Here is a 27,444-nt window from a genome sequence, read left to right as displayed (position 1 = left end):
CAATTTCTTTATACACCTATATAGCTTCTTACAAACTCGCTGTGAAAAACCCAAAATACTCCTATATTTCGGATATGCATATTTGAATACACTAAAAAGGGTGATTTCGGATATGCATATTGTCATACCCTAATTTTGACCCCCCCCCCCCCCCCCCCCCCCCCCCCCGAGATGTCACACCTCCAGAAATTTCATCAACTCAAGACAGGTACCCAGAACAGTCACTTGTTTACCTGGTACTCAATCGAGGGTGTTCAAGAACAAAGAAGCTCAGGCAAAGGATCAATCAATAAGAAAATAACCTCTAATACAATCATAGGACCCAAAATGATTCATTCATCCACCTATGATAGTCAGACATCAGTCATCAGGACTCAGGTTTGCGCAGGTCACCAAATTAGGGTTTTTAGCCTGTCAAGGACTAAAATCAGGGACCACATCTGGGAAACCCTAAAAAGCTCCAGGGCATCACTCAAAGTGTTCAATCATTTTCAAATGATCCCTATGACCATATCCAATGGGAATTATACTTCAATTCAAGATCCATAGTCATCAATTTCACCTGGCATACAATTAGGGTTTTTGACCTAATTCACTTGAACAGTTGAATTTTAATCAGGACATGGCTCCACAACTCAAGACATGGCTCAAGAACTTCTATTACCTCAATATAATCCATTCATACCATTCATTTAAGGAGGAGAGCTTGATTCATCACAAAAGTCCAAGATTTCACTTCATTTGGAAAAAGTCAATTGTACAAGATCACCTTTGACTTTTAGGGTTTTGGGTCAAACCATGACTTTTAAGGATCAATATCATCAATATATGATCATTGAAGTCATTTGACCAAGGAAAATCAAGAAAATCAATCAAGAATCAAAAAGTCAAAGATTGACTTTTCATACTTAGAAATTTTTCTAAGTGTTTAAAGGTCTTTTTTTTCAAAACTTTGGAAGGGAATATCTCAAAATTTCAAGTACAAACTGGAAAAAAAAATTCCAACATCAAAGTTGTAGATTTTGATCCAATGAACAACTTTGTCACATATAATATTTTGGCTAAAAATCAACCATTGAAGAGATATGGAGCTTCAAAGTGACTGCCTTCATGAAACTAGTAAAGAAACCCTAGTTTTCTTCAAACTTTATGGGACTTTTTCACTAATTTCCCTAAGGATTTTGGACAAACACCAAACTAATGAATTGATCAAAGTAGGGCATTTGAAGTGAAGAGCTAAGATATATGAGCTAAGTATTTGTGTTCAACCATCTTCAAATTCATTATGAGCTAAGAGATATGATTGATCAAAGTAGGGCATTTGAAGTGAAATTATAGGTCATGTCCAAATTTGAATTTTGCAAATTTTGTACCAATGCCTCCACCAATTGATGCATCCTCATCCATGAGATATCAGAAGAGATTTGAAGGAATCAAATGCACTATTTCATCATTTTTGGCTAAGTTGCAAGAATTCAATGCCATGTGATTAAGTAATCATTACAAATTTGGAATCTTGATGAATCACCAAAGAATATTCTCCTAAGCCAATTAGAGTTCACTTCGGCAACAGAATTGTCCCCTAAGATCACACAAGATCGATGGCTAGGGGATTGATCAAGTGGAATCAAAATTGCCATAATTGCATTTTGGATATTTTTGAAATTCCTTTAGAACCAAGAAACCAAGTTAACCTCATTAAGCAAAGCTCACTCTCTCTTATTTGTTCTGAACCTTTTTCCTATAAATAGAAGAGCATACCTCAGTAATTAGACACACCAAAGCAACAGAAATCTTGCTTTCTCCTTCTCTCCCCCATACTTAAGTTTTTCAAAGGTCCTTTGGCAAGAAGACTCGGATTCTTCAAACCAAAGCTCTTCCTTTGAAAATAAGTATTCAAACACATTAAAGGGGTTATTTAGAAGTGATCCAAACACCTGGAACACTTCTGTACGTGGAGGATCATCATCTTCACCTCTCACTTGGAGCCATATCAATTGAGGTTGAGCAAGAAGTTCTGGGGAGTTCTAACTCAAGCTAAGCATCTCAACACCTTCCTGGAGGATCATTGAAGCTATTTGGATCACTGCAGCAGCTTGTAACACACTTTGATCAGAGCTCGATCTCCATTTTTGAGGTAAGCTTCATGAGCTTCAAACTCTATAATTCATGCATGATAAATGAAAAATGAAGTTACCAGTTGGTTTCTGCACCTATGAGGATCATTAACCCTCAATCAATTGCATCATATCATACATATATATATCATTTCATATTAAATTCCAGTTTTAGGGTTCTTAGTATTCATACTTGCGAATTTTAAGTTACGCTAAAAATAAATGAAATTAAAGGATACCATCACGATCCTTGTCCAAAAACGAGCAAAATCCATGTTTACATCTTTGGATTTGGTTGAGAATTGCGGGCGATAGGATTTCCAGAAATTTGAAATCGTGAGGTTGAAGATGAAGATGCTTGGCGCGTTTTTTTGAATTTTCAGAGGCAAGTTTAAAATATAATTGGTTAGAAGCGTGTTTTGAACGACTAAAACGTTCTGCTCACTTGGTTACATGCGCTTCCCACTCTCTCTTGCCACAAGGTCGGGGTTCGATCCCCCCTCTGACCTTTTTATTTCATTTTTCAAAATAAACTTTGGTTTTCACATATAACCAAACAAAACCCCTCTTTAGTCACAATGAGCGTGTGGCTCAGTTGGCTATGTTTTGTGTAATGGCCATGGGGACGTGAGTTCAAGTCCTTTGGAAGACAAAACCATATTTTTTATCACTTTTCCCATTCATTTTTTTTACAACTTTAACCATCTTTAAATATAATTTTTCACTTGATTTTCAAAACCTAATCTCTTGTACATACTTTTGTGATAAAACCCTAATCATTTAAGTCTTAATTAGGTATAGGCTTTATCTTTACCCTAATTAAGTTGACTTTTGTCAATTTTCAAACTGTTTTCAAACTTCGATTAAACAGACGATCAAGGTTTTCAGACAACAAAACCTTGTATCATTTCAAATCTCTTCAACTGTTTTTCATAAACAGTAAATCAATTTCTTTGGGCCTCTAATAAAGTGTAAGACCCAACACCCTTTTCTTTTCATAGTTTGTTTTCAAACTCATATTTAAACAGAAAACTCCTTATCTGTTTTCAAAACTTTCATCTTGGTATTTGAAGGGCATTATTCCCGGTGAAACTCTTCAGATACCTATGTGACCTAGTGTCCATCTCCACTTCTTCTGTTTTCAATAAAACATTCAACTGTTTTCAAAACAATAAAACATTCAACTATTTTCAATAAAACATTCAACTATTTTCAATGAACATTCAACTGATCATAAACAATTCAACCGTTACTAATAAACAACCAAGCTGATGGTAAGGCTTTGTACATACATATTTCCTAATTAGATTTCCTTAGTTCAAACCTCAAGATGAATTATTCCCGATGAAACATCTTGAAAAAAGCCTTAGAAAAAAAATAGGGCACATCCACCCAAGAGGAATTATTCCCGGTGAAACCTCTTACCCATTTGCTTAGAGCCAAACTATGTTCAAAACCAACATAGTTTTCTCTTGTGCTATAACAAGGACCCTCGATGACCCTCGATTAGCCTCCTATTGGGCTTACAATACAAGGACCCACAGGCTTCTTAAAATCATACTCACATCTTTCTCTTAAGCTTGTATACAAGGACCCATCAGGTTTCTTATAAACATAGTGTAGCAACCTGCCCTAAAAATTTAGAATTTTAGAGTCGCCACCTATTCTACCAGGGCAAATAGGAAACCCCTCGAAGTTATAGTGATCGGGGTAAGATTATTATAATCAGGTCGAGGGAAGGTGTTAGGCACCCTTAACCCTTTCCTAAGGTTTGCATTATAAAGTTAAGGTTTATGGTTAAAATAAAGAAAGATGACAGACAGTTAATAGAGTTAAAGGCTAATTATTTGATCATGATTAGAGTTTGGAGGAAGGGGACTCGCCTTGTTGCCAAGTGCCTACGTATCTCCTTAGGGAGAATCAGAGTCAACGTAGTTCGGGCACAGGGTTGTACGCCTTAGAATTTGATATGAGGTTCTTTGAAGGCTTTTTGAATGGCCTATCGTAGTTTTTGAAATGCGAATATTCGCAAGGTATTTTGAATTACCTTATCGTAGTTTGAACATCGCAGTATTGAAGAGATGAAATTTTGAGTGTTTTAAGTTTTGGGCGTACAACCCTGATTTAGTATGTTACCGTTAGTTGCGATGATCAATAGGTTTGATCACCATAGTTAACGAATTAGTGGGGAATTGTTACCAATTCTAATCGATAGGTTCGATTATCACTAATAACAAATAAATATGTTTTATAGAATTAATTATTTAAACTTCATCGTTATCCCTCATAATCGATAGATTCGATTATAAATAATAACGAATTTTCCGAGAAAAATAGGCTAATCATCGCAACCAATAAGATGGGTGAGACCCTTTAGCCAAATAATATGTATTTGAATTATATTAATGATTAACTAAATAATTGATTATTACCCACCACGATCAATTGATTTAATCGAAGCGAACAAAATTCTAAGATTGTTTGGCTAAACCTAAGTTGATTAGAAAACCCTAACCCTAATACTTTAGCCAATGGCCAGTGGGATTGAGCAAACCCTAATATTTTGATAAACTTTCCTAGGGTTTGTTGTGATTTTTATAATTAAGGCTAAATTAATTAAATCGAGATAATCGGGGAAATAATCGGAAAAAGTCCTAATATTAATTATATCTTAATTATATAATAATCCTAATTAAAATAAGTTAATTAAATTAAATACAAATAATCATTATTTAACCTAACAAATAAATAAAACAAATAAAATAAATAAAAAGATATATAGAAACCTGGACCGGATCCTGTGTGTGTGGTCTGTGAGGCTTCATGGTGTGCCTTCATCTTCGTGCGCGTTAGATCTGTGTTGAGGGAAATCTGATGGTGGCTGCTTGAAAGTCTATTGTGGGCATGCATTGGCTGTGTGTGTAGGATCTGGAAACAAAAGATTCGTAAAAAATATTGCCGGAGCGGGGAATCGAACTCGCTCCCCTTGGCCTCACACATGCCCTTACCAATCCAACCAGATACGCATCGTGTCATTCAAATCACTTCAGCAAATAATATATATAAGAAAAACGTGATTAATTGAAAAAACAAACGCGCGCGCTCTTGATTCAAACCGGGCCAGTAATATTTCGCCACGACTTCATCTTCTCCCCTGGCCTGTCGTTTTAGCCTGGTTTACACCTACAGACACCCATCCGTGGCCATAGATCCTGCAAGCACCAAAATCTCATATATGAACCAAAAACTAATCCTAAAGCCATGGATGAACTCACCTCGTCCTTCTGAGTTTAATGGTTGTCCTATTTTGGACCAATTTCTCCTGTAAACAAAAACCCCAAACGAAGCTACGAAACCATAGTCATGGTGAATCCCTCAATTTTGCAACTAAACACGAATTAAACTATCCAGAAAGTTTTAAAACATCATTCTAAGCACAAAAGTATAATCGAAACATGTTTATGACGTGTAAATTTCCGTAATAAAAAATAAAAAAATTGCAAACCGTGGCCCTTTGTGGGATCGATTCACAAAGCTTTGGCCGATGGTGATGATTTGATTAGCTTCAGAAAGACTCCAGGAACATGTTAGGATCCACAAATCTTCTTAAATCCACCTCAAATTCCAAAACCGGATGGCTCTCTTTCTTTGATTTTTTGGAGTTTGAACACGATTTCCATGGCTGCCAAAAAACCTCTCGTGCTTCTGAATACATTCATATATTTATATGTAAATGAATAGGTCATCAATTTGAACAAAAATCCCATGATTTGGTTGATTGATTCCTTGATTGAAGGAGGAATATTTTTTATTCAAATCTTACTAAACTTGGCCAATTATTGCATATTTCTCTCCCATCTCCCTTGCGAGAATCTTGGCCTAATAATTCTGATATTTTGATCATATAATAGACCCAGAATTAAATCTTTGATTTCTTTTATTATTTATTTTGATTAAATTGAATTTAAAATGAATTAAAAATCAAGATAAATGAAATAAATAACAAATGGCATGGAATTGGGCCAGGAGACTTCTAACAAGATTATAATCATGTTTGGATCAAGGAAATATAGGTCCATTTGGAGAATTTGCAAGATTGGACAATATTTCTTTCATGAACTTCTTGAAATTCAACCAACTTGTGCAATTCATAACCTCCTCAATTTTAATCGTATGAATGCATTCTAGGACTTTTTAGAAAGCTTAAAGAGTCCTTTAAAACCTCCTTTTGGTTTCATCTCAATTGGAGCTTCCATGCTCAAGTTATGAGCTTTGACCCAAATGGTGTTTTTGTTGACCTTTTTGGAGGACCTGTAATGTATTGGACCATATCTCTCAAATGAAACACTTCTGGCCTTGGCTTGTGAGAGGCAAAGTTGTAGAGACTCAAATTTCCTTCAGAATAGGCTTTGAGTGAGAAATTTCTGATACTCCATGTGAAAGTTATGACCGGTCAAAGTTGAGTTGACTTTCTCCTATAAAAAACCCTACTTTGAACGTTTTGGATTTGTTCATTTATGAGTTTTTATTAATGGATCATGATCAACCTTTGACCAAATGATGAATATAATCTCAGGTACTTGATGTTTGACCAAAAGTCAGGAGTTTTGACTGTACTTTGACTGTAGTTGACTTTTAGATCAACATAATCGGCTGTGGGTCATTTGAGCCATTGAGTGAGCAATCCTTGGAATAGAAGCTTGACTTTCGACATGGAGATGCTTTGAACCATATGAGACACCTTGAGATCCAATTGAGGCCTCAGAGATTCAAACTACTTTGATAAAATGCTAACCCTAGTTTTGAATAGGAGAGAGTGACTTTGAGAAAACCTTTGAACCTTGAGTTATTGAAGATGAAATGAGATGGGAAAATTTTGGGGTATGACACATAGGAACAGGTCTTTAGTCACCTTTTAGCCTACCCTTATGAGATTCTTCTATTCTTCAAACCAGACTTTAAACAAGTTAAGAATGTCTCAATCTCAGTATTGAGTCACCCTTTAGAATGAGAGACATGGACAGTCTCTGTCACCTTTATTCTCAATCTCCAATAATTTTCCTCCTTAACAGAGTCTAGGTTCCACATCTGAATATCCTCAGTCAGAGTCAGCCTTAATCTTGGGCTCTAAACAAGAAGTCTAAATCAATCCTTTCATGTCAATAGAGTGCTACCCAATCATTGATTTTCATAAATCCCCTGGAAAGGATCAGCCTCCAAAATCAGTCCTTCAAATCTAAATCCCCTGGAAAGGGTCAGCCTCCAAAATCAATCCTTCAAATCCAAATTCCTGGAAAGGGTTAGCTTCCAAGTCATCTTTTAAACCTTCAAAAAACTCCCCTCAGTAGAGTCAACCCTAGGGTCAGTATCAATCACTCAAACGAATTCCCCAATAGAGTTAATCTTCAAACCTGGGTCTTTCATTCATCAATCCCTGCTTAACAAGAGCACAATCCTCAGAAGGGTCAACCTTTAGTCTCTAAACAATAGAGTAATCCTCCGTAGAGTCAAAGATCCCCTAAGAGTCAAAAGATCCCACACTGGTAGGTCTTTTCCCCATTAAGAGTCAGCCTCAACCTTGGGCTTTGTACAAGGCAGATACTCCCCTTAGAGTCAAAAGAATCCCACTCATAGGTATTTCCCTATCTAGAGTTAGCCACAACCTTGGGCTTTGTACAAGGCAGATAATAGAGTCTCCACAGTGAGTCCTTCCCCATCAAACATCCACAACCTTGGACTTTGTACAAGGCAGATAAACATCATTTCCAGTGTCAAAGATTCCTAACCTTTAGGATCTTTTCCCCACTAAGTCAGCCACAACCTTAGGCTTTGTATAAGGCAGATAAACATCCTCTTCTATGTCAAAAGATTAATACCCTTTTAGTCCTTTCCCTAGAGAGTCAGCCACAACCTTGGACTTTGTACAAGGCACACAAAATAGAGTCATCCATAGTCTTTAAACTCTGTTTCCTCAACAGTCAGCCACAACCTTGATCTTTGTACAAGGCACAAAATAGAGTCTCCTTAGGTAGAGTCAGCCACAATTCTGGGCTTTGTACAGAACACTAAAATAAACTTTTCAATAAAACAAAATAAACACTCTCCAACTAGATTCAACCTCAATTCTGGGCTTCTTACAGAACACAAATTCCCTCAGTAAAAAAATCAAATTCCCAGTGGAGTCATCTCACAGAGTCAATAAAAAACCTTTTAAGCCTCAAGCTTGGGCCTCATACAAGCCAGTCAAATTCAAATCTTTTATACAGTAGATAGACATGATTTATCTCTATAGAGATATATTTCTCCTATCTCATCACATCCAAACAAACAAACAAACAAACAATCATTTCAATTTCAATTTTAAACATTCTCCCATTTAGGACTCTGAAAGGCATGCTCTGAGGCACACACACCCAGACTTGTACAACTTTCCCTAATTTGGTTGAGAATCATTCTTTCATTCAAGAGACATGTGACTGGCATACTTGTACACAACCAAGTAAGGTCCCTCTCTTAATGAAACAAACTCAGCTTTTCTGTCACTTTAAATGTTTGTGGTGGAATAGTAGAAATACCTCTCTGTAAGGATGACTTCATGTCTCCTTACTGTAAACAGAGATTTAATTTCAAAGCTTCAACCTTGAGCTTCAAGCAAGGCACCCAAAAAAAAATCAATTCATTTCCCTAATTAGTTCCCCGAACTACAAAAAGCTCTGACTTCCATTAGGGATATGTAGGCATGAGATTCACAAGGAATCTCAGCAAGCTAATCAAAAACCAAAAAGAGTCAGTTCATCTGTCTTTAAATTCAATTCTCTCTCATAACACAAAGGAGAAACTTTCCCAATCAATTAGCAAACAAACACACACATAGACACAGAGAAGGTTCCCGTAGAGTACTACGGATATGTAGGGTGCTTAAAACCTTCCCTATGTATAACCGACCTCCCGGACTCCAGAATTTATAGTCTAGGTGAATCCCCTTCCTCCTCCTCGTAGGATAATTAAAAATTTCGTGTGCTATCATAGGAAGAACTGAAATAAAATTCATCCCACAAGGGTGCCTTTCTCCTTCCAAATTTTGCATGAAGGGTCCGGCGTGCCGTCCTCCCAAGTGAAACGGGGAGGTAAAAAAAACGACACCATACATATCTGAAATCAATTTTTTTATAAAGGCGTTTTTGGATATGCATATTCAAAATATGCTGCATTTTTTCTCTTAACACAAACAGCCATTGTAACACCCCAATTCTACCCATCGAATATTAAAAAATTCAGAGTGCGGAAAATTTAATCATACAAGGGATGTCACATTTACTTCACATAAGAAACATACATTAATCATAATTATGCAGATACATAACACATAGAACCTGGATGAACTTATAGCAACATATTTCAATTCAATTAATCAACTAAACAGCAGAATCATAATTTCACAACGATAACAACATCACATCTTTTATTCACTAAAAACACTTCGCAACTATTAATATTATTCAACTTCAATTCCCTTAACATATTTATTCGACTAAACAACTTCAAAATCAACATGATAATTCATAATTCAACTTAAGGTAATAACAACATTTAAACATAACAACAACCGTCCATCCCCCGAGTGCTACGTATCAGAGCAATACCCTCTTGACTTATTATAGAGCAACATGAATACTTCATAAAGATAACCTCGAACATCCATAGCTCATCTTGAGTACCTACCCATTTCCCATGGTAGGGTAAATATCAGCAGAAGGGGTGAGATATCTTACAATATAAAGGAATACATGATAAATATTATAGGAGATATATATCATACATAATTTCACCACTTCATACAACAATTAATACAACTTCATAACTTATCAACATAATACAGCTTTCATCACAATCAAACCATCAGCAAAGCAACACAACAATTTCAACTTCACAATGATATCATCAACACAGTATGACAATCATTTCATTACCACGACAACAATGTTATTAATAAAATATAACGACATAATCACATCACAATTATCTCATCATCACATGATAATTATATTCAAATCATGATTACAATAATTCAAAATTCGACTCAAATGCGACTCAACTTATGCGTATTGTAGCAACCTGCCCTAAAAATTAAATTTAGAGTCGCCACCTATTCTACCAGGGCGAATAGGAAACCCTATGTGGTATAAAGATCTGGGTAAGATTATTATAATCAGGTCGAGGGAAGGTGTTAGGCACCCTTAACCCTTTCCTAAGGTTTTGAATTGAGAGGCGGAGGTTTATGGCTAAAATTGTTAAGATTCAATAGCTAAGGAAATGAAAAGGGTGAATGGTAAAATTCAAACCTGATGAGAATTTTGGGGAAGGGGACTCGCCTTGTTACCAAGTGCCTACGTACCTCCTTATGGTGGATCAGAGTCTACGTAGTTCGGGCACGGGTTGTACGCCTTAGAATTGATTATGAATTTGTTTTGAAGGCTTTTTGAATGGCCTGTCCTAGTTTTGAGTTTTGTGGTTTGCAAGGCATTTTGAGTTGCCTGATCGATGTGATGAAAATCCGTAGTTTGAAGGAGTGCTTTAAGATTTGGGCGTACAACCCTGATTTAATATGTTACCGTTAGTTGCGATGATCAATAGGCTTGATCACCATAGTTAACGGATTAGGTAAAGTTTTGTTGACCATTCTGACCGATAGGTTCGATCGTCACGAATAGCAAATGAAGTGTATTTTAATCTTGTATAATTTAAATTATGAGTTTTATCATTATCTCTCATAACCAATAGATTTGGTTATTACATGATAATGAATTTCGTTACTTATGTTTTATTATTTTATCTCTCGCCAATGCGACTAATAGATTTAGTCGGATCGGGGAGAGAATTAGCCAGGAATTAGTCAAATTAATATTAACGAATAAATTAATTCGATTAAATTTATCTCTCGCCAATGCGGCTAATATATATAGTCGGATCGAGGAGAAAATTAATTAAGGGTTAATGTTTTGCCAAAAGGCCTGTAGGATTGGGCAAACCCTAATGCTTACAACCTTTCTAGTGTTTTTTGTGATTTATAATATTAATTAAATCAATTAAGTCGAATAATCGAAATAACCGAATAATCGGGATAATCGAGAAAATCCTAAATCCTAGTCATTAACCTAACCCTAATTATATTATCTAATTAAAATAAATTAATTAAATTGAATTAACTATCAATCTAAACAATTAATATAATAAGATAAATAATAAAATAAATATATGAAGAAACCTGGCAGTAATCATGTATGTTGAGGTCTTGAGGGTACTTGATGAACCTCTTCCCTGCTGACGTTAGATCTGATGATCCGTTCATCCAGTGGTGGGAGCGGAAGGTGCGTCATAAGCCAATAAGGATGCGTGGTACTGGATCAAATAACCTGCATTTTCCTTAAAAATAATGTTGGGGGTGGGGATCGAACCCACGCCCCTTACCTCAAACACCTCACTTACCATTCCAACCAAGCGATCAATCTGTTCAAGATATGCATTGGAAACATAATAAAAAGAAAACTGAATCCCATTAAGAAAACGCGCGCGAGGATTTTAAACTGACCAGTAACACAAGGACACATCACCATCTTCTTCAAGAAAACCTGCAACATTTCTTTTATACCGCCTTTTTCAGGTTAGTTATAAAAACGTATACTTACTACACCTGTCCTGGCTAAATCCTTCATACACGCATGAAAATCACAACTAAAACCATGGTTGGTTTCGTCTTAACCAAACGAACCCACTGGTACCTGTTTCAGGATCTGATTTTGGCTCAATCGAGAAACCCTAAAAATATGAGTTATGAACCCTAATATGGTGAATCACAGTATACACACGCAACGAACAAATTAACAGCCCAGAAAGATTCAGAACATCATAACAAACCAAGATATATGTTCAAAGCATGATTATGATTCGTAAATTGTATGAATCGATTCAAAATAAAAAACGACAAACCGTGTGTTCCTGAATGCGGATTTTGAACGCTCTGATCATGGGTGATGATTGGAACTGCTTTAGAACATCCCCAGGAACGTGTTAGAATCCCTCAACTCCTTGAATCGCCCTCAAATGTTGAATTCAATTTTCAGTTTTTCTTCAAGTTTTGGAGCTCGGCTATGGCTCTTGGAGGCCGAAAAAATTCCTCTCCTTGCATCTGAACATCTTCAAATATATCTGAGGAAGGCCTTAGGTCAACAAACTTGGATCCAATCTTATTGATTATTGATATTGATACTTGATTGAAATTAGTTATAAACTCTTTCTAAATTGGTTCAAATTACATCCAATCCTTCCAATTACCAATGTGCACGAATTTGGATCACAATATGACTTAAATATTGATTGAATATGATTTGGAATATGGATTTGAATCATATCTTTGATTTTCCTTTGATTTATTTGACTTTATTATGTTTTAAATGAATAAAAATTCACAAAAGTTATAATAAAATCAACTAAATCATGGGATTGGTTTTGGAGCTTCTTGACTACATGAGGAAAAATTTTGGATCATTACAAGATAGGCCCATTTGCAAAAATATCCATTTTGAACCACTTTTGTTTCACATTTTCCATCCAAAATCGACCAACTTTGACAAGGCATATCTCCCTCAATTTTTATGACATGGAAGAGTTCTAGGACTTTCTGGAAACCTCAAGATGTCCTCTATAATCCACTTTGGAACATATTTTTCATTTGGAGATTTTATCTTGATGATATGGCCTTTGAAAAAAACTGCTTTCGGTTGACTTTTGAAAAGGACCTATAATCTTTTGTACCATATCTCTCAAATGGTGCATTTCTGGCCTTGGCTTGTGAGAGACAAAGTTGTAGAGAATCCAATTTCCTTCAAAATAGGCTTTGAGTGATAAATTTCTGATACTCCATGTGAAATTTATGATCTGTCAAAGTTGGGTTGACTTTCTCCTATAAAAAACCCTAATTTGAACCTTTTGAATTTGTTCATTCCTGATTTTTTATTAATGGATCATGATCAAACCTTGATCAAATGATGGATATAATCTCCAATTCTTGATGTTGACCAAAAGTCTTGAAGTTTGACTGTATTTTGACTACAATTGACTTTTAGGTCAAACTAGTCGATTGTGGGTCATCTGAACCATTGAGTGAGCAATCCTTGGAATTGAAGCTTGATAATTGACATGGAGATACCTTGAGACATATGAGACACCTTGAGATCATATTGAGGCTTTAAAGATTCAAACTAAAATGCAAACCCTAGTTTTGAATAGGAGAGGGTGACTTGAGAAAACCCTTGAACCTTGAGCCCTTGATGATGAAATGAGATGGGCAAATTTTGGGGTAGGACAGCTGCCCCTATTCAATCTTCTTAAACCTGAAGAGTCAGATAAGCACGTCTGCCTATCTTGATCTAAAGGTAGAAGATGATTGAACACTGAAATGCCCTAAAATTTGCATTTGTTGGAAAAAGTTCTGGGGGAGATGGGCTTAAAGATGCCACCCAAGATAAATACCATTTTTTCAGAATGTGAAGAAAATGCTTTTTGGAAGGAACCAGATGATTTGATTGTAGCATGGCCTGAAAAGGCAACCTGTCATACCCCAAAACTTGCCCATACTATTTCTCTCCTTCAAATTCAAATCAAGGCACATGGCTCAAAGACATCCCTCCTAAACAATGTTCAAGGAACTAGGGTTTTTGTTGTTCTGAGGAAAAATCAATGGATCAAAAGCTCCAAGGCATCTCATATGGTCTATGATATTCCAAACTACTTCCATGACAAAATTCAGGGCTGAATTCAAAGGATTGATCGCTCAATTGCTCAAAAAGTCAACAGTCGACTAATTTGACCTAAAAGTCAACTATGGTCAAAATACAGTCAAAACTCCTGATTTTTTGTCAACATCCTTATTTTGAAGTATCATTCACCATTTGATCAAGAATTGATCATGGTTCATCAAGGAAAGATCATAAATCAACAAATTCAAAAGTTTCTAAATTAGGGTTTTCATAGGAGCAAGTCAACTGAACTTTGACCAGCCATAACTCCCACATGGAACATCAGAAATTTTCCATCGAAAGCCTATTTTGAAGGAAATTGAATTCTCTACAAATTTGTCTCTCACATGCCAAGTCTAAAAATGCTTCATTCGAGAGATATGGATCAAAACATTATAGGTCCTTTTCAAAAGTCAACCAAAAGTCATCTTTTTCAAAAGAGCATACAAGGAGCATGGAAAATTATTTTGACATGGGACCAAAAACATTGGTTAGAGGACTCTTTATGGTTTCTAAAAATTCCTAGAAATCCTGCATACCTCAAAAATTGAGAGAGATATGCCTTGTCAAAGTTGACTAACTTTGAAAAAAAAATGTGAAGAAAAAGGATTCAAAATGAATATTTTTACAAAGAAGCCCAAGTTTTTATGATCCAAGCTTGATCCACAAGTCATCCAAGGCCCCAAATTTAATTACCACGAATTTTTAAGATTTATTTGATTTTATATGGATTTTTCATTCATTTAAAATTAATATAATTCAAAAAAATTCAAGTAAATGTCAAAGATTTGTTTTGATTCAATTTCAATCATCAATAATGTCCCAAAATCAAATCAAATTTCGTGCACTTGATTATTGAAAGAGATTGGATCACATTTGGCTAAATTTAGAAGCTTTTCAAAACATATTTTTCAATCAAAGTTCTCCAATGGCAATCTTGGATGCAATAAGATTTGATCAAGTTTTATTGACCTAATTTGTCCAATATATAAACACAAATGTTTGCAGACCAAGGGTTCACGATTTCTTTGCCTCCAAGAACCATACCAAGCTTCCAAAAATCTCAAAAAATTTGGAATTCGGTTTCTAAGTTGCAGCTCAATTCAAGCCATAAGAATTATTCCAATTGGTCCCTCGGCGTTTTCTGGACGAGAGAACATCCATTCCAACACTCAGAAGTCCCAGAATCACCTTCTATTAGCCAAGGTAAGTCACTATCTTTTTGAATTTGATTATGCCCATTCATGCATCATTATTAAAATTCAATGGTTTATTCTCTATCCTGATCATGTTTCGTTGCTATCTGGAAACTTAATTGCATTTATGTGTTGTTATGAGTGTTCGGCCATTGTTAGGGTTCAAGACCTTCAATGAGGATTTTTTGTTCTAGGCAAAATTAGGATCAATTACATGCACCATTAGAATCGTGAAGCCTAGACGAACATGTCTATGGGGTCGCAAAATATTTCTTGTTGTGTTTTGCCCTATTCGTAGACGCAGGGGTGTAGCCACGGTGGAGTGTCTGTAGGTAAAGGCTAAGGTGACGGACAAAGGTAGGAGATGACACACACGTCTCCTTGTCGTTGGATGAGCAACGCGCGCAGAAGATTTGAAACAAAGGTGATCCAGTGTTCCTCTTTCACTCACGTACGGTAGGTCCACGTCCCTGACGCCATCAGATCTCCAAGTTGATCAATCCAACGCATCTGAGAGCGCAGGTCCACCATGGAATCTACGCGCGCGTCACACCAGATCATGAGTTAAGTTTTTCATATTTTTTTTTTATTTTTAATTACATAATCTTAATATTTATTTTATTATATATATATATATATATTTATATATTCCTTTTTTTTCTTTTCTTCTTCTCTTTAATAATTTTCCCAATAAAACTTTTTTTATTTTACTAAAATTCCTTTTTACAAATATTATAATAAAACCTTTATTTTAGTTATGTTATTTAATTTAGTTTGGTTTTATTTGTTAAATAGCTTAATAAATCATAATTTATTTTTATTAATTGATTAAAATATATGAAGGTCTTATATTTAATCGAAACCTGTTTTTTATCAATTTAATTAATAATTAATTAAATTGCTTATTTATTTTGTTAATTTTATTTAATTCGTACCCTAATCAGGGTTTACGAAGATCACACCTACACTAAAATTTTCTCTTGTTTTGCAGTTTTTTCAGGGTTAGCACCAGGATTTCCTCCGACTACGAACCATGTCAGATCAAAGCTAAGTCCCTGATTCTATTCTTTTAATTTAAATATTTATTTTTTCCTTTTAATTTAAATATTTCTTTTTGAATTTTAATTTAATTATTTCTTTTTGCCCTTCTGATTTAAAGTTATGTTTTTATAGTCAATATCAATGAACTGACCTTACACTCACCCCTTTGTGTTTGTTTTTCATTTTCCAATATTTTCAGGGTTAGCCAACCGTCAAAGCTCAATTAGTCGGTAACCCTAAAACTTAATTTATTTTTAATTTTTAATTATTAGTTATGTCAAACCTCCTTGCTCTGGTGGGGTTTTTATTATTGTCTTTTCCCCTTCCCCATGTTTTATCATGTAACTGCTTCGAGGTTGTATTGTTTGGCCTTGAAGGCACTTAAAACTGTATATTATATTAACTGCGTGGTTAGTAATCCTAGGGAGTGGTAACCTTGAACTGAATCTAGAATCACCTAATTACAAGATAAATTATTCTGAATCTAAATCACGTGATTGTTGCACCCACACACCTTTTATGGTAACCTCTCTTGTTGCCTGTTGCCTGTTGCCTTGTGTTTTTCAGTGCAGAATAGCCAAGTCCCTCGAATACGAGGATACCTCAGCAATGTTGCCCTCGGTTCATTCTAAGATCATAAGTCCCAATGATGCTGCCTTCGATTTGCTAATTTGATCTCGTCCCTCGAAGTTGCCTACGAAATGCTGAGGTATCCTCCGGTTGCCTAAAAGTAAATGGCTATTCTGACCCTTCCCCTAGACTACCTGCCCCTCTATGGCAGGGAGAGTCTTGTGGCGAACGATGATTCGACGACCCTTTAACCTCCAAATAAAAGGACTTCCCTACCCTCCTATGGTATGGATAACCCTGAAAGGCTAAAAGAACATTTTTCATCTAACCAGGTAATTTTCCCCTAATTGCTTTGCTCTGGCTTAAATCTTTTTCTTACACTTTTTCACAAACCTTCAAAAAGGCTACGCTTATTTACGAGCTAAAGTCCTTATTTCTTCTTCTTCTACCTTTCTAAAACTTTTGGCTTCAAAACTAAAGAGCAAAGCAATTAAGAGCCCATGGAAAACCATGGATGCAAAGGGTGCCTTACACCTTCCCTTTGTATAAATTACCCCCCGAACTCAGTTTTATTTAAAAGGTTTTTCCTGTTCTTGTAGCCTTTTCATTAATTTGGATAAAATAAAAGTCGGTGGTGACTCTTGCTTACCGCGACATTTCAATAAAGTCAGTTCACCGTATTACAGAACTGGCGACTCTTCTGGGGAGAATTTTCTTATAAAAGAGGGGTTACCTTAAAAGTTTAGGATTCACTTTAAAATGCTTTCTATTGTTTGCTTTGCTTGCTTTATTTTTCAGGGTTGTTTTGGGAAAAATGAAGGACGGATCCTACTCCCGAATTCAAGAACACTTAAGATAGGAGCGGCATAGTCATTGAGATCTCCCTTGTGCATGCTTGGGATTGGTCAAAATAAAGTTTGCACTTGAGTTAGGCCTCCACTGGTTATTGTGTACCTATTTTGCATGAGAGAGGTTTATGCATGTATCTTTGGGTGCGTCGGAGCTCAGGGACCTTTAGTAACCTTTAACCCATGTTAACTTTTAGGAACGTAGTGGGAGGGCTATTCTTGGTGCATGCCAAGTTATGGTCGCGACCCGATACTACAGCTCAGATAGGTTTCTTCCTAAAGTATCATTGCGTGGTATGCATGTATCATGTTCGAGTGTGCTTTATAAGGGGCTGACAATTCTGGGTCACTGGTAGAACCCGTTGTTGAAATCTCTTTATCCATAGAAGTACCTTTGGGAAGGGTATCTCACCTGGTCATAACTCCATGCAAGCCAATCCTAAGGAAATTGTGTGATTTGCGTGAACTTATCTGTGTTTGTGACTCATGCATCCATGCATCATTCATACATATCATGACTAACTCATTCCAAGGAGTTAAAGGATTGTTAACCATAATTTGTTTTGTAGGTCATGGGAATCAAAGTTCGTAAACCTTTCTGCCTCAGCTTCAAGGGAGTACCTACATCTCTGAAGATTCTTTGTGATAATGTTTCTGGTGCTTTTGTGCTTTCCGAGTCTCTTAACAGATTAATCAGCCTGGTACGAACCAAAGGGGATGAAACGCTCCTCAATACGATGATCCGGTTTTATGATCCTCTCCTTCATTGCTTTACCTATAGGGACTTTCAATTGGTTCCCACATTAGAGGAATTTTCCTCCATACTAGGATTACCTGTGCTTGATCAGATGCCCTACACTGGTGAAGAAGAGATTCCTAAGTTAAAAGATGTTGCTGCTGCGTTGCATTTGCCTCGATCAGAAATTAAAAAGGTTTGGGTGAATAAAGGAGACTACACTGGTTTGCCTATTGACTTCTTGTATAGTCAAGTTGAAATCTTGATTAATGCTGCAAGTATGGATGCTCTTGAAAAGGTCCTCGCTTTCCTGATCTATGGACAAGTCTTATTCCCTCGTTACGACAAAATTGTAGATGTGATTGCCACTAAGATCTTCATCGGCAATAATCCCGTTCCTACCTTATTGGGTGACTTGTTGCACTCCATCCATCATCGATCATCTAAAGGAAAAGGCTACGTTCTTGGGTGTGCACCTCTTCTTCATAAGTGGTTTATTTCTCACTTACCCCGTTCTGTAATAAAGAATGAAGAAGGTGGGACTTGGGTTCAAAGAATCACGAGGCTTTCATATGATGATATCGGTTGGAACCAAAAAGAGTTTGAAGGAACCCATTTGTTTGATAGTTGTGGAGATTTCCCAAATGTACCTCTTCTTGGCACCCGAGGAGGAATAACTTATAATCCCATATTAGCTCGACATCAGTTTGGTTTCGCGTTGAAAGACAAACCTCGCTCCATATACCTTAGCGCGGAAAATTTTGATTATGATTCAGATACAACCGGAAAGAAGAAGTTGTTCATTAGAGCTTGGTCCAAGGTAAAGAAAGTATGCACGAGAGAATTGGGACTACGGAACTACATCCCTTCAGATATTTATTTTAGGTGGATTTATGATCGAGTTGTTGAGTATGGTATGCCATATCCATCTGATATCCCTGTTGTGCCAAGGGTTACCCCTCTGGTCATTCCTGTGGTTTTGGAGCCTTATGTTCCCGCTCCAAATGAAGACCTTACTGCTACCGTTGCTTCTTTAAGAAGAGAAAAAGGCTAATCTTGAAAAGCGCTTACGTGAGGTTGATGCTGAAAAAGCAGTGTTAGTGGTTGATGCTAAAGAGCGAGATGGTATGCTTGACTATTTCTCCCGTAAATGGAAGGTTGAGGACTTCGTCTCTCCAGATCAAATACAATCATGGGAACAAGAGATTGATAGACTCGTCCAAGAAAGAAACGAGATGATTAAAGCTCACAGAGAGGAGATCAGAAGTTTAAAGAGAAAGCGCCGACTCGATGACTGATTTCTGTTATTTTTTCATGTTATATTTTATTTTTATTTTCAGCACTTTCAGATGTAACTAATAACTTCATAACATTATATTTTATATTTTTATAAGAGAATTAATATTTTTGCTTTTATTTTCAATATGCGTTAAAAATCCTTCAATTCCTTGGAAACATTGCATATGCATACACATACCATTCATAGCCTTACATCACAGGTTTTATAAAGCAAATACTTTATCTTTCCGCTGTTTATTTCAGTGAGAACATGGATCTTGAACAATCTGTCAAAATTCTTCAGGCTCAGGATAACCAGTTCCGAAAAATAATCTTTCACTTGGCCAAGGGGCAAGAAGAATTAAAGGCACTTCTGATCGAGAAGAAGAAGGATCAACATAGGCAGCAAGGTGGGCAAGATAAATGGAAATCCAAACCCAAGTGGTCATTCTCTCCGTTGCACATACCGTTGTCTCAAGTTCTACAACAACTGCTCGATCAGAACTTGATAACTCTATTGCCTCTATATTCATTTCCTACCAATCCCACTCCTGGGTATAAGTACCATGCGAGATGTGCTTATCATTCGAATAGTCCTGGTCATGATACAGAGGATTGTTGGCAATTGAAGCACAAGATTCAAGACTTAAATGATGAAAAGATCATTGACTTCAACTCACCTAAGGAACCTCACATGACTAATGTTGTGTACAATTGGAAAGGTCGCAATGAACACAACAATTTTGTGGGGACAATTCTGATCTCTACACCAGTTCCACAACAAGGACGCAAGTCAGAGGCACCTAAGCGTCAGTTCACAAAGATCAATATGTCAGTGGCTCAGGCATTACAATACTTGCTAAAGTCATAGTTGATTACTTTAAAGGATCCCCCTAAGAATCCTAGTACTTTTGCTCGCGGCTATAATCCCAATGCGAGATGTGCATACCACTCCGGTAGCCCTGGTCACGATACAAATAGTTGTTGGACGCTGAAGAACAAGATTCAAGCCTGATCGATGCTAGTGAAATTGAATTCAACCATCCCAAGACTCCTGTAGTGATCACGGTTCCCATGCCTAATCACGATAAGATAGATTAATGTCTAGAAGGATGAACTTTTTAGATCATTAGATTTACTTTCGTTTTCAATTTCTTTCCTGTTTGATTGAACATTCGACTTATGATAGACATTATCAGTTTTAATAATCATCATTAGTGCATTGCATATGCTTGTCTTGAATAAATTATTTCGCTATCACTCATTTTAAATTATGTCTTTATTTTGCATGTGTTTTGTGATATTCAACTCCTGCTAAGCTGTAAGCCTTTTAAGGGAGGATGACGAAAATGATACTGCAACCTCATACAGTATGCTTTTGAACGAACTATGCTGACGATGTACAGGAATTGTTTTAATTCCTAAATAGTGGAGATATAAAGATGTTAATCCCTTGCCTACCCCTTTGAGCCTAAGGTGTATGAGTTTTTTTTTCTTGAACAATTTGAAACCTTTGATCATAACCTGGGGCAGGGTAGTTACTCAGTTAACTCAGTCGTGCCAATACGCTTTTACACAAATAATGAAGGTTTCACGTGATCATTAAGTTAGGCAGTCAACATTTACAAAAAAGAAGAAAAAAAGACTGTTAATTCAAAACCTATAAAGGGGACTCATCAAAAATCGAAACATCCCGCTGACTGTAATCTCAAAATAAACAGTTCAGGCAAAAGTTAGGGATAACAAAGTCAAAAAAGGAGGTCACTAAAACAAAATCCTCGACAAAAGGAAAAGAATTACAAAAACGAAAAGGACGACTGCCTGTCCAAATAAACTTCCATTACTTAAACCATCATCAAACGTCAAAGTTACGACTTCAAAGCTCTTCTAGAACTCAAAACGCAAAGTTAACTGAGCATAGGATCGAAGAACATCACGAAGATTGGGAAGGGTGCAAAAAAACTTTGAGCCTTTTATCCTTTGTTTCTTAAACCATGAACCAAGCCACGTTACAACCCTTGAAAGTCCTAACTGAAGCATGGTTAGTTTGAAAGCATATTGTCACCAAAAAGGTACCCTGACTCCTTAAGGTTTACCACAAATGCTGAGTTGATATTTCGTCTTTTACAAACATCACGTTTTTATAAACATCACACTTTTACATCTCCAGTTTAATTGTTTTTCAACAGACTCAAGACAAACATATGCATTGCATCTCATGAATACATTATTAAACGTATTCTGCTACATAATTTCAAATGTTAGCAACAGGAAGAACCTGCACAGGGTACAACTAATGACTAACAATTATCCCGACAGACAAGATCACTCCAGAAGCAATGTCTCCTACGTATACAAGGAGCACGACGTGTTTTGTCCAATCAATCTGGGGCAATCAAGTCAAGATTCCAAGAAACTCTCAAATGCCGAATAATCAAAGGCATACATCCCAAGTGGGTTTCAAACTATTTCCCGATCAATTTGGGATAATCAGGTCAAGTTTCAAAAAAAATCTCTCTGAAGCATCAACAGTCAGGGGCATCATACTAAGTACTAGGGGCATGTCACCCAGAGAAGACATCTCATAAGGTCCTCGCGAGGCAAATCTTTCCAAAGTCCCTACTAGCAGGGGCAAATTTATGCAAGTCCAGTTTAACATCTTGATCAATACTCAGTGGTGTGTCCTAATCAATACAAATACAGGAATGGCAGTTACTATAGTACTGGGGGCAACGTTCAAGACATCCATGTTTTCCCACAAAGTCGGTTTCACAGGATCATATCCCTACAGAGTAATCGTCTCCAAATGTTTTCGTCCCACAAAGACTTAGTTCCTCAACTGAGTTTACATCTTCGACACTGCCGGTTCCCTGATACTATTATCTCCTCCAAATAGGTTTATTCATCTCTTTATCCCCAGTTAGGGTACATCAAAGATCGATCATTCAAATCATTTTCATCCCCAAACATAAGTCATAAATCCCCAACGGAGCATCTTCCAGACAAGATCAAACATCAAGATCACAACAATACAGAGATTTATTTTCTCAGAACACTCCAAACAGCATCAGTCATACATCATATACATCACATACATATTCATACATTGCATAACATACAAAGTCCCCCATTTATTTTGAGAACTCCTTCTCATTCATTACATGCATCATAAGCATTGCATAAAACTGACATTGTTACAAAGTGAATATTATCTTACAGGTACATTACAAAGATAGTCAACACAACAATTCAAATCTTAAATCCATTCAAAGGCAAAGCCAACGCACGGCCTTCTAGACATCTACAGATGCAATTAGGATTCGGTCTAACGCACGACTCATCCTTCAGCCTGACGCACGGCTTTCCAGACATCTACGGATGCAATTAGCATTTGGTCTAACGCACGACTCATCCTTCAGCCTGACGCACGACTTTCTAGACATCTACGGATATAATTAGGATCCAGTATAACGCACGACTCATCCTTCAGCTTGACGCACGGATTTCCAGACATCTACGGATGCAAATTGGATCCGGTCTAACGCACGACCCATCCTCCAGTCTAACGCACGGCTTTCCAGACATCTACGGATGCAATTAGGATTCGGTCTAACGCACGACTCATCCTTCAGCATGACGCACGGCTTTCCAGACATCTACAGATGCAAATTGGATCCGGTCTAACGCACGACCCATCCTCCAGTCTAACGTATGACTCATCCTAAGTATATTCTTCAGATACGGTCTAACGTACGACGTATTCTAGCTCTCAAGTCTATCAAGCTGGATGGCATCTTTAAGCCCATCTCAATCAAGTCTCTCAACATCCGGATGGCATCTTTAAGCCCATCTACGACAATATTCTTCCTGGATGGCATCTTTAAGCCCATCTCCGAAAAGGTCCCTATATCATCAAGGGCAAATTTCTTGGTATTCTAGTGTTCAATCCTCTTCCACCTTCAGATTCCGACAGGCACACATGCCAATCTACATCTTCAGGTTTAAGAAAATTGAACAGGGGCAGCTGTCATACCCCAAAATTTGCCCATACTATTTCTCTCCTTCAAAATCAAATCAAGGCTCATGGCTCAAAGACATCCCTCCTAAACAATGTTCAAAGAACTAGGGTTTTTGTTGTTCTGAGGAAAAATCAATGGATCAAAAGCTCCAAGGCATCTCATATGGTCTATGATATTCCAAACTACTTCCATGACAAAATTCAGGGCTGAATTCAAAGGATTGATCACCCAATTGCTCAGAAAGTCATCAGTCGACTGATTTGCCCTAAAAGTTAACTATGGTCAAAATACAGTCAAAACTCCTGATTTTTTGTCAACATCCTTATTTTGAAGTATCATTCACTATTTGATCAAGAATTGATCATGGTTCATCAAGGAAAGATCAAAAATCAACTAATTCAAAAGTTTCTAAATTAGGGTTTTCATAGGAGCAAGTCAACTGAACTTTGACCAGCCATAACTTCCACACGGAACATCAGAAATTTTCCATCGAAAGCCTGTTTTGAAGGAAATTGAATTCTCTACAAATTTGTCTCTCACATGCCAAGTCTAAAAATGCTTCATTCGAGAGATATGGATCAAAACATTATAGGTCCTTTTCAAAAGTCAACCAAAAGTCATCTTTTTCAAAAGAGCATACAAGGAGCATGGAAAATTATTTTGACATGGGACCAAAAACATTGGTTAGAGGACTCTTTATGGTTTCTAAAAATTCCTAGAAATCCTCCATACCTCAAAAATTGAGAGAGATATGCCTTGTCAAAGTTGACTAACTTTGAAAAAAAATGTGAAGAAAAAGGATTCAAAATGAATATTTTTACAAAGAAGCCCAAGTTTTTATGATCCAAGCTTGATCCACAAGTCATCCAAGGCCCCAAATTTAATTACCACGAATTTTTAAGATTTATTTGATTTTATATGGATTTTTCATTCATTTAAAATTAATATAATTCAAAAAAATTCAAGTAAATGTCAAAGATTTGTTTTGATTCAATTTCAATCATCAATAATGTCCCAAAATCAAATCAAATTTCGTGCACTTGATTATTGAAAGAGATTGGATCACATTTGGCCAAATTTAGAAGCTTTTCAAAACATATTTTTCAATCAAAGTTCTCCAATGGCAATCTTGGATGCAATAAGATTTGATCAAGTTTTATTGACCTAATTTGTCCAATATATAAACACAAATGTTTGCAGACCAAGGGTTCACGATTTCTTTGCCTCCAAGAACCATACCAAGCTTCCAAAAATCTCAAAAAATTTGGAATTCGGTTTCTAAGTTGCAGCTCAATTCAAGCCATAAGAATTATTCCAATTGGTCCCTCGGCGTTTTCTGGACGAGAGAACATCCATTCCAACACTCAGAAGTCCCAGAATCACCTTTTATTAGCCAAGGTAAGTCTCTATCTTTTTGAATTCGATTATGCCCATTCATGCATCATTATTAAAATTCAATGGTTTATTCTCTATCCTGATCATGTTTCGTTGCTATCTGGAAACTTAATTGCATTTATGTGTTGTTATGAGTGTTCGGCCATTGTTAGGGTTCAAGACCTTCAATGAGGATTTTTTGTTCTAGGCAAAATTAGGATCAATTACATGCACCATTAGAATCGTGAAGCCTAGACGAACATGTCTATGGGGTCGCGAAATATTTCTTGTTGTGTTTTGCCCTATTCGTAGACGCAGGGGTGTAGCCACGGTGGAGTGTCTGTAGGTAAAGGCTAAGGTGACGGACAAAGGTAGGAGATGACACACGCGTCTCCTTGTCGTTGGATGAGCAAGCGCGCGCAGAAGATTTGAAACAAAGGTGATCCAGTGTTCCTCTTTCACTCACGTACGGTAGGTCCACGTCCCTGACGCCATCAGATCTCCAAGTTGATCAATCCAACGCATCTGAGAGCGCAGGTCCACCATGGAATCTACGCGCACGTCACACCAGATCATGAGTTAAGTTTTTCATATTTTTTTTTATTTTTAATTACATAATCTTAATATTTATTTTATTATATATATATATATATATATATATATATATATATTTATATATTCCTTTTTTTTCTTTTCTTCTTCTCTTTAATAATTTTCCCAATAAAACTTTTTTTATTTTACTAAAATTCCTTTTTACAAATATTATAATAAAACCTTTATTTTAGTTATGTTATTTAATTTAGTTTGGTTTTATTTGTTAAATAGCTTAATAAATCATAATTTATTTTTATTAATTGATTAAAATATATGAAGGTCTTATATTTAATCGAAACCTGTTTTTTATCAATTTAATTAATAATTAATTAAATTGCTTATTTATTTTGTTAATTTTATTTAATTCGTACCCTAATCAGGGTTTACGAAGATCACACCTACACTAAAATTTTCTCTTGTTTTGCAGTTTTTTCAGGGTTAGCACCAGGATTTCCTCCGACTACGAACCATGTCAGATCAAAGCTAAGTCCCTGATTCTATTCTTTTAATTTAAATATTTATTTTTTCCTTTTAATTTAAATATTTCTTTTTGAATTTTAATTTAATTATTTCTTTTTGCCCTTCTGATTTAAAGTTATGTTTTTATAGTCAATATCAATGAACTGGCCATACACTCACCCCTTTGTGTTTGTTTTTCATTTTCCAATATTTTCAGGGTTAGCCAACCGTCAAAGCTCAATTAGTCAGTAACCCTAAAACTTAATTTATTTTTAATTTTTAATTATTAGTTATGTCAAACCTCCTTGCTCTGGTGGGGTTTTTATTATTGTCTTTTCCCCTTCCCCATGTTTTATCATGTAACTGCTTCGAGGTTGTATTGTTTGGCCTTGAAGGCACTTAAAACTGTATATTATATTAACTGCGTGGTTAGTAATCCTAGGGAGTGGTAACCTTGAACTGAATCTAGAATCACCTAAATACAAGATAAATTATTCTGAATCTAAATCACGTGATTGTTGCACCCACACACCTTTTATGGTAACCTCTCTTGTTGCCTGTTGCCTGTTGCCTGTTGCCTTTTGTTTTTCAGTGCAGAATAGCCAAGTCCCTCGAATACGAGGATACCTCAGCAATGTTGCCCTCGGTTCATTCTAAGATCATAAGTCCCAATGATGCTGCCTTCGATTCGCTAATTTGATCTCGTCCCTCGAAGTTGCCTACGAAATGTTGAGGTATCCTCCGGTTGCCTAAAAGTAAATGGCTATTCTGATCCTTCCCCTAGACTACCTGCCCCTCTATGGCAGGGAGAGTCTTGTGGCGAACGATGATTCGACGACCCTTTAACCTCCAAATAAAAGGACTTCCCTACCCTCCTATGGTATGGATAGCCTTGAAAGGCTAAAAGAACATTTTTCATCTAACCGGGTAATTTGCCCCTAATTGCTTTGCTCTGGATTAAATCTTTTTCTTACACTTTTTCATAAACCTTCAAAAAGGCTACGCTCATTTACGAGCTAAAGTCCTTATTTCTTCTTCTTCTACCTTTCTAAAACTTTTGGCTTCAAAACTAAAGAGCAAAGCAATTAAGAGCCCATGGAAAACCATGGATGCAAACGGTTCCTTACACCTTCCCTTTGTATAAATTACCCCCCGAACTCAGTTTTATTTAAAAGGTTTTTCCTGTTCTTTTAGCCTTTTCATTAATTTGGATAAAATAAATGTCGGTGGCGACTCTTGCTTACCGCGACATTTCGATAAAGTCAGTTCACCGTATTACACAACCTTATTTTTATACAATGTTATGATGCATGTAATGTATGATGCAGTGAGCTTCTCAAAATAAATGAGAGCCATGTATGTATATGCACCATGTATGAATGAGGTATGCAATTGAATGATGCATGACTGTCAGTTA

General features: G+C 36.4%; 1 protein-coding gene across 1 annotated transcript; it reads left to right on the top strand.

Annotated features, from left to right (window-relative positions):
- Positions 1 to 18,139: 18,139 nt before the first annotated feature.
- Positions 18,140 to 19,357, top strand: LOC131659489 (uncharacterized). The gene is made up of 2 exons (XM_058928673.1): positions 18,140 to 18,887; positions 19,080 to 19,357. Exons 1-2 carry the CDS (start codon positions 18,140 to 18,142, stop codon positions 19,355 to 19,357), a joined length of 1,026 nt encoding a protein of 341 aa, XP_058784656.1.
- Positions 19,358 to 27,444: the final 8,087 nt, after the last annotated feature.

This window comes from Vicia villosa, linkage group LG3 (genome assembly GCF_029867415.1).
Source record: "Vicia villosa cultivar HV-30 ecotype Madison, WI linkage group LG3, Vvil1.0, whole genome shotgun sequence".
NCBI lineage: Eukaryota > Viridiplantae > Streptophyta > Magnoliopsida > Fabales > Fabaceae > Vicia > Vicia villosa.
Note: the sequence above shows the minus strand (reverse complement) of the source record. Positions and strands in the feature narration are given on the sequence as shown.

Excerpts from the sequence above, each read along its gene's own strand:
- LOC131659489 (XM_058928673.1), top strand. The coding sequence starts at position 18,140 with ATGGGAATCAAAGTTCGTAAACCTTTCTGCCTCAGCTTCAAGGGAGTA. Across the intron at positions 18,888-19,079 it reads GCTTTCATATGATGATATCG|ATACAACCGGAAAGAAGAAG; the intron begins GTTGGAACCAAA and ends ATTATGATTCAG.